The 16,554-nt window shown below is 39.4% G+C and overlaps 1 protein-coding gene across 2 annotated transcripts in view; it reads right to left on the bottom strand.

The window, feature by feature from the left end:
• LOC102216119 (protein FAM19A1-like) overlaps positions 1-16,293 on the bottom strand; it is a 19,705-nt gene extending 3,412 nt beyond the window's left edge. The window contains exons 1-2 of one of the 2 annotated variants that reach the window (XM_005731696.1): positions 15,892-16,293; positions 14,687-14,847 (exon numbers count right to left, since the gene is read on the bottom strand). In XM_005731696.1, coding sequence (XP_005731753.1) covers positions 14,687-14,847; positions 15,892-15,947 — 217 coding nt within the window. In that variant the 5' untranslated portion in view covers positions 15,948-16,293. The remainder of the gene's footprint in view (positions 1-14,686; positions 14,848-15,891) is intronic. The other variant, XM_005731697.1, reaches the window with a different exon arrangement.
• Between the last annotated feature and the right edge of the window lie 261 nt (positions 16,294-16,554).

Raw genomic sequence — 16,554 nt, 5'->3', positions numbered from 1 at the left:
GTGTGTGTGTGTGTGTGTGTGTGTGTGTGTGTGTGTGTGTGTGTGTGTGTTTGTGTGTGTGTGTGTTTATTAATAAACAACAACTGTCATATTTATGTTTCTGCTCATGATTTTGAATGCTTTAAAAATGTCCCTTAAGGTACTTGAAAATGATGTATCTTGTGTTTAATCTACAATGTCCATATTCATGAATTGTTTGTTTTTATGCAGCAAAATAACAGTAAAACATCACAGAAGTTTGCCGTAAACCAGAATAATCATTCCTGTGCTTTACAGTCTTTGAACAAGCGAAGCCCCTGCAGCTTGGCGAATGTGAAATGACGATGAAGAGATGTGTGAGAGCGGGCAGAAAAAAGACATCTATTAGCAGGAGGAGAGGCCTGCTTCAGGGTTATCATGAATATGAACACTGCATCCACCATGCAATTATCGCCAAACTACTGGCTTTGCCCTGAGGGATGTTAGAACTGGACGAAACGGACATGACCCACCTCGGCCTCTGGCCTCTCCCACCCACTGCGCTCAGACTCTCCAACATATGAGAGCTGTGCAGCAAAGGACCATCTGACAATTACACCCGTCAACATGACACAAGATCAAGGAGGTTGCAGAGAGAAAGAGCAGTGAGAGGGGGAAAGTATCTGGTACACTGCCAGCAAAGTGATTTGAAGTAATGTTTGACAATGAGCTGTGGGTTTGTGAAATGTGTCATGGCTAGATTTGCATATATTGCTTCACTGCATTTGAATATTTTGGTTAGTGAGGTCCTCTTGATTCCTAGTAGTTTCTTCGAAGCCTTGGACACCATCTTAGCAGAAAACCCGATGTAGTTTGGTCATCGGACAAATCACTGCAATGAAACTAATGAAACCAACCATAAAGCAATCAAAAAAGATGGGGTTGTGTTAGTTGTGAGATGATTCAAAGACCTTTCTTTCACCTTTCTTTGAAACTTTTGCTATTGCATATAATCAGTGATTGAATATTTACTAAGTTGTTGTTAAAAAAAAACAGCATACAATTAAGTAACACTCAACCAACTGTTTCATTTGTTTATCAAGAGAAAATAACAAATATTTGCTTGTTCTTGGCTCAAATGGTACACTGAACTGGTGAAGGGATATCTTTTCTCACTAATTAAGGCAAACAATGAGGACATGGTTCATTCTACAGTTTGACTACCATCTGACTGTTGTTGCAGCCATAAACCCTTCTTTCTTCTGGCATTTCCTGTCTATATTTCCTGTCTTCCTCTCATGCAGTCATAAAGGGAACAAAATGCTAAGAAATATATCTGCCCTGGTACTTTTTTAAGAGTAAAATAAATCTGTGTAATAAATATGGTTACCACTCTACTCACAGTACAGCAAAGCATTACCTATTGTCAGCACGTGTGCACATTCTCAATCTATTGATCACTATTGCACTCTAACTTTAAAATTCCTTTTCCTATATTTAATTGCATTATAATACCTTAAAACGCCAAATCGGGGCGACGTGGTGCTCACACTGAGCTCTGAAACTGAAATATGAAGAGGTCGCATGATAATTTTGGATCACTTCTAAATAAAGGAAGAAAAATGTGATTGTAGGGATTCGGTTTTTAAGTGGAAACTAAATTCATTCATAAGGCAGCTTAAATTTAAAAAAAGGAATAAGATAAATCTTGTGAGTCATCATCTAAGTTCCGGGGGGATTAACCAACACGGACCCAGGTGACCTACTGGGTAAAAGTAGATCACTGAACTTCTCACTGTGATTCTCTAATTTTTACCTCATTGCATTAAGAGTCATCGTTATCTTTTCTAAGTGTGTAAAGCTTCAAAAAGTCAGATTGGTATAAACTTATTTGAAATTGATTCAGGATTCAGTATTTCTCCCGGGTTGATATTCAGCATATTTACAATCCCCGGTTGTGAATCTGCTCTTGCAGTAGCAGAAGCTAGTTGTGTTTATTAATAAACACAACTAGCTTCCCATTAAGGGACAAAATGAATAGTCAAATTTCAGACCATGGGAAGGATAGAATTAAAAAAGTTTGTCATTTTCTCGCTTCTTGCCAAGTCTGTTGAGCTTCTTTGGGTTATCATAACTCCAGGTTGTATATTTCAGAAAACATAAACAGCCTTTGGTTTAACTGAAAAATATCCAAATTCTGTAGCCAGTCTGAGCGAATATTGCCTGCTGCCTGATGCACTCAACAAAAGGGCATGTCTGCACAACGTTAATCGTGATGTACCAGTGGAAGCAGTGGGGCATCATTTGAAAACAACAGCCCACAGGGGTTTGTTCTTCTTAATGCATCTCCTTAATTGCATAAGACAGCCCCAGATTTCTTCTTTGATCTATTAAAAACACTATTCAACAGAATTAACTTGCATTGCTTGTTGCTACCAAGCACAGCAAAGAATAAGGATACTCTATTTTTGGAAATCATCACCTCCGAAGAATACATTAAAATCGAATAAAAATGCAAATCAGTGTGGTATTTCCAGCTGGCAGGTGTACTGGGTACCTTTAAACAAAAGCTAAGCTTACACTGATGAATGCTCTTCAACTTCACCCGTGGTTTCAGCCTGCAAGTACAACACGCTGCATGCTCCAAGACCCCATCATTGCATGATAAATATTGCAGAAGGAAACGAAGGATAACATGGTTGGATATGAATGCTCTCTTCAGGTAAGGGCTGGAGTCATGCAAGGGTATAATTGTTTTCTGTATTTCCATTTCTCCTATTATCAGTCTTCCAAATGACAAATGGCTTTTGACAGTGTGTGTGTCTGCCAGTGTGTGTGCGTGCTCATGGTTGTATTGCCTCTACAAAAACATTTTGATTGACAGGGAACAAGGGTCACACAGAAATTGTCATTCATCAGGTCAGAGGTCACAAAGAAAAAGGGTCTCAACTGGAGCTGCCCTGATTTTGCTGCCATGCTCCCTGCTCCTGCCTCTTCATTACTCTGGGCCAGAAAACCTGTATAACCTGCACTCAACAGGGCACAACTCATTTTCAGGCTTGGAAGAGCTGGGGAAAAAATAATTCTGCTATATTGTGGTAAGATTTCTCTAGTGTTGCCTGGGAAGGTCTGTTCCTGGTGTTGTTTGGTTTCTTATGGTGATTTATTGCATATGCTGACCTTTGTTGATCTGTTATGAGAAATAAATCCTTGGAACAATGAACATGCTTTTGATTGTGTTTGACATTTTCTAATTCTACAGTTACAGATACAATGTAAATGATTAACGATGAACAGGACATCAATGATACTGAAGTATTCACCAAATTAAGCATTGAAATTTAAAAAAAAACATACGGAATCACACCAATTTTCTTCGAGCATATGAGATAAATGTTTACATTAATACTGGACTGTATTTAAGAATAACTACATTTACTCAAGAGAGCAAAATCTATGCAGCATAAGCTAAGATTTTACTTTTTCATCCTTTTAAGAGTCTAATTTGATCCTATATTTGCCAGAAATCAATTTACATCTTTCATTAGCTGCTGTATGCCTAAAAAATGAGAGCGCTGCTAAGCCTTAGAGTACATTAGATCAGAGCTGTTTTATCAGCAGAAATAACTTTTAAATTCTTCTCAGCTGTTTTTTTTTTTACATTTCATATTAAAAGTACTACCGGTAGTCATACTGTACAACTTTGTGCCTTCAGTGCAGCTAAAGGACCTGTCTTCTGTTGTCTTACTGCTTTATTGGTTGTGTTTGTGTTACACTTTTATCAGTCTATTACTTGATATTCAAAGCATTTTTAGAGCTTCTTCCCTATGACTTTATACATTTTCACATTTAGTTTAACATCTACAAGCCATAAAATACGATCAAAGGGTCCAGGAGAGCTACAAATGGATCTAATGGTGAGATCATTACCTTAAGTACTATACAGAAATGCTTGTAGAAAAATAACTGAATTGTAGATGCAGTGTTGGAAGAAATATTTATGTATTTTTCGCCCAAAAGCAACATACTGGTTTCCAAGGTCAAAAATGAATGGCATACCCTATAGCCAGCAATAATATACAATAGGTCTATCTGATGTGTTCTTATAATATCCTCATACGCAGCAGAAGTAAAACATTATCAACACTTTCCTGTCTCACCCAACTTTAGAGCTTCTCAACGTCAGAAAAATGATACCAAAAACTCATAAAAGAGGAGAAAGCAGAAAAGGTTGAGGACGATTCGTTCTGGATTCATCTGAACTCCATGATTTTCGAAGTACCTAAAGCTTGTTTTAAGTCTGCAAATCAAGATGTAACAGCGTGTTGATAGCTAATGTAAAATCAATTTAATACTGATTTTGTGAAACACAAAAAGCAGAAAACAAAACATTTCTCTAGCACTCTAAACAACTCCTCACAGAGGGTTCTGTGCAGAACAAGTTTACCACATGGAAAATTGTCAAAACACTTAAATGTAATGCTATTATCTACACAAATGACAACACCTGGGATCCGCAGCGTCTCATCTGCTCAATGGACAGCAAGTGTCGTTCAGTCAATGCTCTCCGGCACAATGAGTCACGCTGGAAGCCAACAACACTGCATCGAAATTCGATGAGTTATGGACAGCAAGCCTGGTTGAAGGCAAATGCTGTCAAATCATGCGTGACATGAACGCGTAGCACCAATTCTGAATTTCTGTGGATCTGCGGTCCTGCCTGCCTAATGAATGTGAGCAGGGTTCATGTGGGACCAGTAAATGGTTCTTCAGACGTGATGAAACAGCTATTGCGCAGAGGAAAATGGTCAGTTTATCTCAATAGAAATGTCACTACGCAATAAGTATGCAATGGCTCGCTGTCTACTGTAATGAGCCCAGACTGTGGGGTTGTCTCTGGAGACACTGATAGCAAGTATACCCTCTGAATGACAACACTCCTCTGCCATCTGTTTCAGGCATTCAGAACTGTGTATACATGAAAAATGTTATACGTGTAATTCATATAGGGAGTCTGAACACCACGATTTAATGAACAGTGAATATAACCGAAAGGAAAGCACTGAAAGTAGTCACTGTTACACTCCATATACAAACCAAATGGAAAGCCTAAGGGACTCAATTTAGCAGATAACCAGTTTCTCTCCTGGGCTTTGGATTCCATTGACTGGCAGCCGGTGGCACTCTGTGTACACCCTGTTCTGAATGTGTATGCTTGCACAGTGCACAAGTGCCATGTGACAATATATCTTGATAACTGTGTGACATCTGAATAACTCCAAACAAGCTCAGAGCTGAGTCCATGTCACATGGAAGTCCCTGGAAAGTCCGTAGTTCCTGTGGTTAATTATTTTGTAGCTCAAAAGTCATTTATCAGAGACAGCGGGCCCTGATTTCCCAACCACAGAAGTCCACGTTTTAGAGCACCATGCCTGTCACCTATTAATGGGAAATGCATCCAAGGTGACCCTTAATAGGCTTCACTTTCTCTGTGCATGCTCTCTGTAGACATCCAAGCCAGCAGGGTACAGCAGTTCAGTTGCTGACAGGAAATGGGAGCGCCAGATTAGAGAATGTCAAATTAATGCAGATGGAAGACAGTGAGAGGCACAAAACATGTGACTGCATGGTGTCAAATTGAGTGTCTATTTTTTTCCCTGCCTTCTGCAAAAACATCTGAAATCCCTGCAGTACTGTTGTTATTCTAGACATAAATGCTGGGGTGAAAGTGAGTGACATATTGCTCGATACACTCCGAGACAAATTTGTTTTGAGTCTGGAGAAAATGCAGAGGAGTTGTTGCAGTGTAAATGAGATTTCAAACAACGCTCGAGTAAATTTGAGAATTGCAAATGTTTAAAGAATTAACAGAATTTGTCAACAGCTTTAGGTATTAATTGCTATCAATGCATATTTAGGTTGATCTTTTTTTTCTTCTTTAAAACACTTGCATGTTGTAAGTTTACAAACGTGTGCGCATGTGCTTGATAGAAACGGGGTATCAACACTGCCATTTTCTACTCTGAAAAGGCACTGTCCATGACAAATAAAAGTACAGATATTCATGAAATATGCCCGGTGGTTTTGACAGCATGTCACGCAAGAAGGCCGTTAGATTGGTCTTGTGCAGTGGGCCAGACATGGGTGATACTTTATTGAAATGCCAAATGACTACTCACAGTGCAGAGCGTGCTTTTGTTTTAAGATGCATGAAAACTGCATGTAACAAAAGAAGCAGTGAGTAGTGGAGAATGGGTTTCTCATTTGCATCTGAGCCTCAAAGTCTGTCGTCTCGTGTTGTCACATACAAGACGGGACCGGGACACTGGCGACACCGTGATCCTGATCAAGGATATTCCGTGCTATTTTGACTCTTCAGTCAGTTGGTCCCACACATGAAAAAGGCCAGTGGTTATGTGTTTTTTATGGTGTGGCTTGTTGAGCATGACAGCAAAGTACAGCAATCACACAGCAGCTTTCATGTCCATTAAACACACATAAAACAGGCTATGCTGTTGTTGCACACGATTACTGCAGAGTTCTCGGAAAAGGAGCGCATAGCAAAGAATGCATTGTAAAAATTTGTCTTCTGTCAGTGTGATGTCATTCATTTTTAAATGTCAAGCTGTTCCTGTCCTTCTATCTAGCTTTTTTTTTTTCTCTAACTCGCAAATGTCCAGAACTGGTATTTCATATTTTTAGATCGCTTGCTCAGATGAAAGAGTTGCATTCAGCAAGAAGAAAAGGAAGGAGAGATAGAGCCAAAGCAGAGAGCCTTTAGAGAACGGCTGTTCGCCTCTGATGTGACTGCTGGCTGGCCCTCTCACTGCCAACCAGACAATCCACCCTGGGTGCCGATGTGGTAGCAGCATGTAAACTGTGTAACATGCGTAATGCAAAGATTAAATGACCTTTCCTGACTGTTCTCTCAAGAGACAGTGGCGATTATTATGTAGGAGTGCCGATAAGGGGAGAAATATGGCAGATATTATCTTTGCTGGCCGCCCGTGCCAAAGGATCAACATTTTAAACACATCTTCCTGCCATTAAGGATGATATAGGACATTTGTTTTGTATATTGAAACATTTTAAATGCATGCATAACATGCTTTAAATTAGACATTGTAGATGTATTCACTTCACTGACTGCCTCATAAAGTTCTTGTTAATTTGCTCGATACTGGACCAGATTTTAATGTAGACCCTTAAAAAGCACTGTCTTTTTATTGTAATTTAATTTCTTCTGGTGATGCATGACTTGAAATGTCTCATTTAGTCTTTCCGTCATGTTCTTTATATTTGACAAAAACATAATATCCCCACTTTCGTCCCGCATTTTCACACATGCATTATCCAGTCTCTGCAGGAAAGGTAATTGGATCTGTGGTGTAAATATGCCAGAAGACTTATAGCACACCAAGGAGATATTAGGAGCAGAAAAAAATAAAATAAAATCTGCATGAGAGCCTGATAAACCCAATATTAATTACTTTGCTTATTCCTAATACTACCCTCCCCCTTGGAACCAATTAGCAAGTTGAGATGCTTCTTTTCAGTTTAATGAGGTCTAAGTAATGATAATGAATTTCATATTCCTGCCAAGCATTTAAAATAGGCTACCACAAAGGCAATGCCATGTGAAATGATCTCTCAAGCATAATTCCCAGTCTGCAAGAAGTATTTCCTTCATTGAAAAAATCAAAAATGTGGAAATGAGGTCCCATTTTTAACACTACAAATACAGAGCATGAATTAATAGAAGTAATATTTCTTCACCACGATGCTGTTTGGGTACCACAGGGGTGTTAGTTAAAAGAGACTCTGAATCTGCAGTCTCAGTTTTAGCGAGATTACTTTTTTCAACTCGATCATAAAATCCCCAGCATCCAAATTCCACAGCAGCTGGCCAACAGTGAAGTGACAAAATTATCTAAGGAGCAAGACGAGCATGAGGTCTGCCACACCTCAAAATTCTTTGCAAAGAGAAAAAAAACCCCCAGGCTTTGTGACAAGGTCTACATCTACACACCCACAATGTGGCTAAGCTGGAAAACTAGTCACCAGGGTAGAATTTTACATTGGCAGAGAGTGCATTCGCCCAAGCAATCCTCAGCACACAAGAGACACGAAGGTCTGAACTTGCTGATATAATGTTTACAAACTCTGGGGGCGAGAGCTATCACTAATTCACTGGTAGTTTTTGATTCCTGGGGAAAATGTTGAATTAAAGTGAACGAGTGCTCACACATGAACACTTGTGCAACCACTGACATCAGCAATTACAGTGAAGTGCCGTGATGGTGGGATCCTTTCCAATGTGAAGGCTTGTTTTGATTCACTGACATAGGAACAAAGGATAAAAAGGCTGAATTGATTTTTTCATGTCATTAATAATGAGGAATTTGAAGTGCTGTCACGGTGCCTGGCAAAACATTTACTGTAGTCTATTATCCTGTAACTCAATGGGCTTATGGGCCTCTAAAAGGGGGCGACATTTTTGGCTAAAAACAACACAGAGCCCATCTATGTGGCTGCAAAGTGGTACTCGCTTTCCTCTTATCATCTTATTAAAATAATGGTTCCAGAGAATACAGGTTCACAGCCGCAAATTCAAAACCAAGATATGAAAAGGAAAACAAAGAGAAGCTAAACAACTAACAGGAAGCACAAAAATGAGCAAAACAACAACCAACATACACAAGAAGAGGCACAAAGTAAAAACCAAGATATAAATAGAATACAAAATGAAATGCAGTGATGTTATTTTTTCAGTTTGGGCATCTTGCCCTTGGGAGTTCTGGGGGCATGTTTGTGTCCAGGGTGCCACTAGCTCTTATCTATTCTGTGACTCTGGGGTATCCAGGGTTAGAGATAGCAGATAGTTATTCTTTTAGTTTCTTATTTAAATATCTAAAGCTGAAAAAAAGAGAAAAATATCCAAAGCTAGTTGTTTTTGTTTCCAAGAAATTTAAATATTATTCATGTGAAGTTTATTATTCCCTCTAATAAATGCATTTCTTTATCTTTGTAAGTCACCCAGCACCACGAAACAACTCTATTCCAACATTTGTAAAATCATGCTGTGGTCTAAAGCAGATGTACAATTTAGTGTAATAAAACTTTGATACTAATTACTCCCAACATCATCATCATCCATTAATTGATGTGAAACTTTAATTGTATGCATAAACTCATTTAAGAAGCAACTAATTTATTTTCAGACACAGATAAACTTGCTCCATAACTTTCCCGAACCGTGTTTATTATTAGCAAAAACACTCATTCGGTTTGCTGTTTTCACACAACACAAAGGACGATGTCTGTAGAAGCCGAGTTTTGTTTTGGACTATTTCTGGATTAAAGCAAACTGAGCACTTTTATCAGGATTCGGGGTTTCAGAGTCAACTATCCTTGAGCTATGTCAGCTGTCATAGCAACATATTTAGAAAACTGCTGCTAACTACAAACAAATCCAGGGTCTAACAATCTAGCTGATGACCCCAAGAGGATGCACTGCTTCTTATACCCAGCAGAGACAAATTTGTTTGAAACAATCCAGTAATAATGTCATTCGGAGGCAAAACGTGTTCTGCTATTCTAAGCAGTTATTAAACAGTAGGCCTTCTTAGCAGAGCTAATGTCTTACAGAAGCAATTGGCCACGGGCCACAGTTCGTATACGCAAAGTTCTAACATAAATGTACTAATTTTAGGAGTAACAATGCATTCTGTTTGTTCCTCAGGAGCTTCTTTGGCTTAGTGCAAAAGCTATTTACATGCAAGCTTTCAAGTAGGAGTTTAAGCCATAAGCATTTGGCATTTTGTTTCTTAGTGATGGATTGAACTGAATTGTTAGGTGAACTCTGTTTTACATCACTAAACACAGACTTTAGAGCAGTGGTTCCCAAAGTGGGGTGCACTCTGAAGGACAGAAGAATGCTATAAAGTGTATAGACTATATTATAGACGATGCATTTCTAATAGTTGTATTTTATGTTACTTTTTTAAACACATCAAAAATTCGCAGCTGCCTGTTGTCAGTTTGGAGGTGTGACCATAACACAGTAAAGGGGCTTCCTTGAGCGAGGGTACACACAGTCATCTTTAGTGACAGCCTAAATGAGACCGAAGCACCTCTTTTTTGAGAATCTGTTGATATGACTGGACGCTGTGTTTCATCGGACTTCTCTGATTAACTGCATCGTTGTAGGTAAACAGAGACAAACTACAGATGGATTTTGTATTCCAAGTCACAATTTACGTCTACAGACATGCTTTTTTTTAAGGAAAAAGAAAGCATAAACCACATTTATCATACATCTTTTCATTCTCAGCTGTTTTCCCATTTTAACCCGCTGTGATCAATCTTAGAATCAGGGAGTCTATGGCCTTCAAATGTTTAAATCAAATTTCCAAGGGTATACTTTGGCTTCAAGGATATTTACATAATGTCCACTTTGCTTAAAACATGCAGTATATGCTCCAATAGACTTTAGAGTGCCTTGAGGGTCTTGAGGTATGCAAGAGTGTGTTTTCTTGTTTTGGCTCGTTCTGGGTCACTGATATTATGAATTAAGGCAGACATAAGGATGAATAAGTTTACTTAGGTCACTTTTCTGTCACATGTAGTAGGGAATGATGGGAATGAAAGACTTTTACGTTGGGATGGAGGTTTTTAATGGCAGCAGATCTAAAAAAGCAAGACATTGAGGTAACCGCAGATGATGAGGATTATATTTGTTCGTGTCTGATGATCAATGAGATATGACTTTGACAGTGCTACCTCTCAGATAATGAGGTTCACGGCAAAATAGCAGGCTGCTGCCAGCAATGTAATGACCTCAAGATGTGACAGATTTGCAATTACTGTTCTGACTCATGAATGAGTGCTATTAGGCTGTTACAGTGGCCTATTTGTAATAGGTTATGTACATAAACATGGCATATAATGCACAGTGTTAAAATACATCAATAAGTTCTTAAAATGTAGAATGTTTTTGTAAAGAAACTGAAAGACGTTTTTAAAATAAGGTCATTATTCATTAGTATCATGTTCTGAAAAGTTCGTTTAATTTCTACTTTAATTTGTTGCAGTTCTCTAAAGGCCCGGAAGAGAAATTTTAACACTGCAGCCTTTATCAGGAGGATAAACTTTGTGAGCCATTAACACCTGTGTTATTAATACTTGGGAAAATTTGGCTTCGATAAGAAATAGCCGGTGAAGTCATGAGAGAGAAAGAGAGAGAGAGAGAGAGAAGCCTGGCAAATTAATTAAGCTGTGGGCCACAGAAATTCATTTTGCATATAAGCGTTGTGACCACAAACCATAGCCCGGCACAGAATTGGCAGAAAGACTTCAATTAAACATGCTGTTTAAACAAATATCCACAAGCTTAGAGGAGTACTCTCTTATGAATAATTCATAGGCTAAAAGAGGAAATAAATGGGAAATACTAGAATATGTAAAACCTATTTGTAGCTGTGAGCATACAGTAATAATTAGGCCACTGATTGTCCTCAGATTCATTTACTTAAGAATATATTTTTCTTTCAGGGCTAACCAAGGAAATTACATGAATACTTTCTAAAATATGATGGCTGAACAAGCTTTGCCTCAGCTTTCAGCAGAGCCATTAAAGCGGGAAATCTTTTTAGCAGGCGGTAGAAGAAGTTTCTGGTGTTTCACAGAGTGGCCGATGGTCTTTCAGTATAACAGTAACATGTGTAACAGCATCAGGACAAAGTGAGTTTGCCGAGCTCCAGATGTGGCGAAGCCTCGGGCTGAGGCTGCACGCCACTTCCCATTGGCACTGCAGCAGAGCAGCGATGACACTAGTGAGAGCGTGGTTGAGAGGAGGTCTAGGGGAGGGGAGGAGGAAGATGTATGTCAAAATAATGTGCCTCCAGGATGCCTTATATAAGGCTATTAAATTGTCAGTGTCTAAAACAGTGCATAGTGGATACAACCTTTGTTTGTGACAGCCGAAAATCCATTTTTCATGTTTGTTTCATTGTGAGCTTTGCCAGCGAGTGGTTTCTTTTGTTGAGGCACACAGAAAAAAGTCCTGATCCTCTAGTCCCCACTAAAGCTGCAGAATGGGAGACATGAGGGATTTATGTGGTATTTTCACTCTAGGAAAAAAAGGAGAAACTATAGTTTCACTCCATATATTAGAAGAGAAGATATTTAAGCTGCTTAACACTGAAATTTCATCGATGTTTGAAGGAGCCATCTTAAAGAGGAAGAAGGGTAACTTTGCAAGAGTGCAACATGTAGCATGCGTGACTTAAATATGAGCAGATTTTAACATGCAAGTGAGCTCCTTCTGCTTGTATCCCCAGTTCTGCTGCTTTGCATATCTTCTCTTTGTATGCATGTTCACTCACAGCCAAATGTTTTACAGTAACCACAAGATAAGAGATTATCTGCACGGCGTTGAGATTCAGTGACCTTTCAGTTATGAACAGTTTGACCCTGCCGAGCCAAATGTTGGTGGGAGTAAGTTCACGAGAGAGCAAGGCCACCTCAGGCAGCCACTATCTACTGTTTGTTGTAGTTTTTGCTAACATCTCCACATGATGCACTGCATCACCAATGGCACTATTTCTTCCCCTGAATGTAGACTGCTGCTCAAAAAATTCAACACACCTTTGTTCCCTCTGAACTGAAGCATGTATTTTGATCCTTGACAAATATCACACAACATCTGAGGTGCAAAAGTGTAAATAGCCATACCTACACAGGGTTTTTTAAATGTATTTTTAGTATCTTAGCTTACATTTTAAAATCATTGCCAAGTTATGGGGGTTATTTTTTTTGTTTGGTTGTTTGTTTACCAGGTCAGAGTTTTAGACGGAAAAAAAATTGTCCATCTGCGATTCCTCTCGTTTCCTCTGGATATGTTCGGGGTCAAGAAATACACAACCCCAAATAAAAAGCAACATCTCTGACCAGGCCTTTGCGGATGCAAGACAAACACAATCTGTTCTCTTTTGTGCACTGTTCACGCTCTTTGCACCAAATAAATACAGCACCTCATGAATCATACCGCAGAGAGCAACCCTGCCTGTACCAGGAAGGCGGAGAATAGCCCTAAGCATATCTGAGAGAGTGGCAGGCAGCAATCTGTAAGTAGAGCTGTAGGGTGGAAAGCAGGCCACCTTGTTCGATTCACTGAGCACACACAGGCACCTAGTCAAGGGTCATCTAGCTAATGGACTTCTGGACACACATTCTTTGCAATAAGGCTGCCAATATGTCAGTGGATGAACAGAACAGGTGCTTCCACAATGTCAAAAAGAAATTATTATTGAAAACACATCTGGAGTGTGAGACACAGTGCTGATAATAAATCTCTCAGATGCCTGTTCACACAGCAGCCGATAATTCATCAACAGTTTCAATATGTTTAAGAGATATAAAAAGCAGGTCACAATTAGCTGATTCCAAAACCACTACACATGAATGATTTGATATACGTCCGGGTAGATCTAAATTCCTATTGGCAAGGACACAACTGATCTCTCGCCCTCTGTAATCTTGATTTCCTCTGGTAATACCAGTCACCGTGAACTTGTGGCATTTTGCTGCCTTTAATGATTGGCCCAGTGGTCTGTAGCCAATGGCCTTCTTGCCACCAATTCATGACCCGTCAACCCCAATCCTCCCACCAATCCAACAGGCACACAACACAGCACAGAACAAATGTTCGAGTGTCAGAATCAATGCAGACAGGCATCCCATCCTCCTCTCATAAAACTGGCATCTCATTTGTGCGGAAGTGAGGTCTATGGAAAAATGGAATGACAGGACATTTACCCTGTTAGTAAGACGGAGACCTGAAGGATTCAAATTGTTTCTTTTCTCCAAAAAAGGACCCGAACGCACAGTTGAAATATTAATTCAATTTCCTTTTGTTGATATGAGACCACCTATGAGAAGATATCCCATTTGCCTGTGTTTTTTCCCTCTTCTTTTATATATTTTTCTACGTCTCCAATTCACATGCACACACCTGAGTGATGAAATGGAGGTGTTGGAACGGGAAGTCTTCTGACTCACAATATTGAGACTGTTAAAAAGACTTCTTGCTGATATGCTTGAGGTGCACCAGCGCATAGAGGAAATAACAGACACTCAGGACCTGCACATTCATGCAGCTACTTCTCCCTTTGAAGTTCTGACAGCATTGAGCTTCCTCTTCTCTGTTGAATTCGGAGATCATAATTATTTACCATAACCAGGGCTCACGTCCGCCTGATGAAAACAAAAGTCCGACCGCAATGCTTCACTCATATTCCATTCAGTGTAATTTCACAGTCAACACAATCGCACAGATCAAATTGAGGGGGAGCAGTGTAGCATGAATATCAACCGTAATAGCTGAAGAAGGAAAAAGCAAAGGCATTCATTGTTTATCTGTGTGATCTTCAGTAGAAGTTCTCAAGCTATGTGGTGCAAATCTTAATGAAAGTCAGCCCCTGTGCAATCTGCCTGCTAAATAATTTGTTAATCACTAATATATTAATGAAATAAAGACTGAAATAAAGTGGGCTAATATTTTCTCTTAGGAATCTAATTAAACACTTAAGCAGCCAAACCCAGCATACAGTAGCAGTACTCAAGAGGCAATGGAAATAAATGGAGATGATTCAGAATGTATTTTTTATAGCCATTTCTATGCTGTATGTGTCATGTCAAATAAGAAAGAAAGTACAAAAAGACTCACCAATCATATGAATTGTGGTCCGCCCAGGCCTTGTCCCAGGATGCTGTTGGATGGTGTCGTAGAAAGTGGCCTGACACAGCTGGATGGCAGTCACACTGACCCAGAGGCACAGGCAGAGCAGCCAGGACATGACAGGACACATCTGCTGAGGACCAGTAGAGCTGGAATCAACCCATAATGCATTATGTCTCAACCTCTGACCTCACTCTCCCTCACCTCCACTTCTGCCCCATCCCCTGTGCATGCACACTTCTGGAGTCTTGAGCAAAAATGAATACATTTCAATTTTCTTTTAAGCACTTTTGTCGGTAATTTGACCTCAACGCCCCTCAGTGGAGATTTTTAGTCATCAGAATTTATCATTAGCATGATTATATAAGTATGAGTTCTTCACCATTTCATCTTCCTACTTTGCCCTGTCTTGTCCCTGAGCCACAACACTGCAAATGTGGAGTGATCCCTGGGGACTTTTTCCCATGCAGCAGAGATTTCCCCTGACAGGCTGACTCCCTTCAACTCCTGAGCTGTGCTCCTGCCTCAAAACCAAAATCAAACTTAAAGAAAGATAAGATTTTGCAAGCAGCTGGCTGCCGTGCCTTTTCTGTATCTGTCACAGTAATATGACAGTGACGTGGTGGTAATAGGAATCAAAAGGCTTGTAATGTCTCACCACGCTGTTTAGATAAGAAAAAAAAAGGAAAATATAGAATTCACGGCGAGGAATGCATCTGGTCATATCAAAATGGAAAAGGAAAAAATATTTTTGGAAAAACATTCCTTCCCTGAAATTCATTCATATCAGGATTTATTTATTAGGTTTTACATTTTAATCTAATTTATATATTTCAATGACAAGCCCTAAAAAAAACTTTTATCAAATCATAAGTAAGAAAAAATCTCATTGGTAGTCCTGGGTTGTCTTTTCTGTCTTTTTATTTATTGATATTGGTTTTGTAAATGTTAAACTGGAATAAAATAGATAATTAGCTAAACAGACAGTGCAATTTTAAGCAAAATCAGTATCATAAAATAAGATCAAATGTATTTAGATTTTCTCAACGCTGTATCAGAGAGTCCAGTTATTCTTTATAAATGCATATTTCACAGTTTCCATTCTTTTTCTTCAAAGACTGATACAAAACCTGAACATCTTAACAACGACAGAAATTAGGTTTCACTCAGAGAAGAACAAAAGATTACCTTACCTGAGCAACCCAAAAAATGAGTGTATAAATATCTCAACAGAATGGCATAAATCCATCCATAATTCTGCTCATGTTGATCCCATCCAATAACTGTGGATTTGGCTCAAGCAGGGAACTCCGCTGACTCTGTCTCCCTGCTCCACACTTTGATAGCAACAGTCCGGTGTTTCACGAATGACCGTCAAGCCAGAGTCAGGAAATAGATTTACAGCTGTTTCAATTCCACCTTTGAATTATCACTGCTTCCCCTTAAAGAGCTGCTCCCAGTGACACTGAATTCATTTGCCCCTTCGCATTTATAGGCACGTGCAGAGTGCTCCTTGATTAACTGTAGTGGAATCTCTTCTTTCCCCGTCTGCATCCTTCCAGTGAGAGGCAGCCTCTGAACAGCAGCGCTCGCTGAGTCCCTCCTCAGCGAACACTGAGAGACAAATGTTCACGTACAGCTTGGCTGAGTGTAAAGAGTGTATCACATGTCTTAAAGCCAGACTGCCTCTGGATTAGATGGCATAGTGGGATTCCATCTAAACAGATGCTTCTAACAAATGCAAATAAGGGAAACTGGTATCACTCATGTAGCTGTGACCACGGGATTAGCAATTATTTACATTTAGAATGCATTTATTTTTCATCCGAGGCAACAGTTCATTTTATTCTTTTATT

This window comes from Pundamilia nyererei, unplaced genomic scaffold, assembly GCF_000239375.1.
Source record: "Pundamilia nyererei isolate P.nyererei 1_Seehausen unplaced genomic scaffold, PunNye1.0 scaffold00044, whole genome shotgun sequence".
Lineage (NCBI taxonomy): Eukaryota > Metazoa > Chordata > Actinopteri > Cichliformes > Cichlidae > Pundamilia > Pundamilia nyererei.
This window is presented reverse-complemented; position numbering and strand designations above follow the sequence as displayed.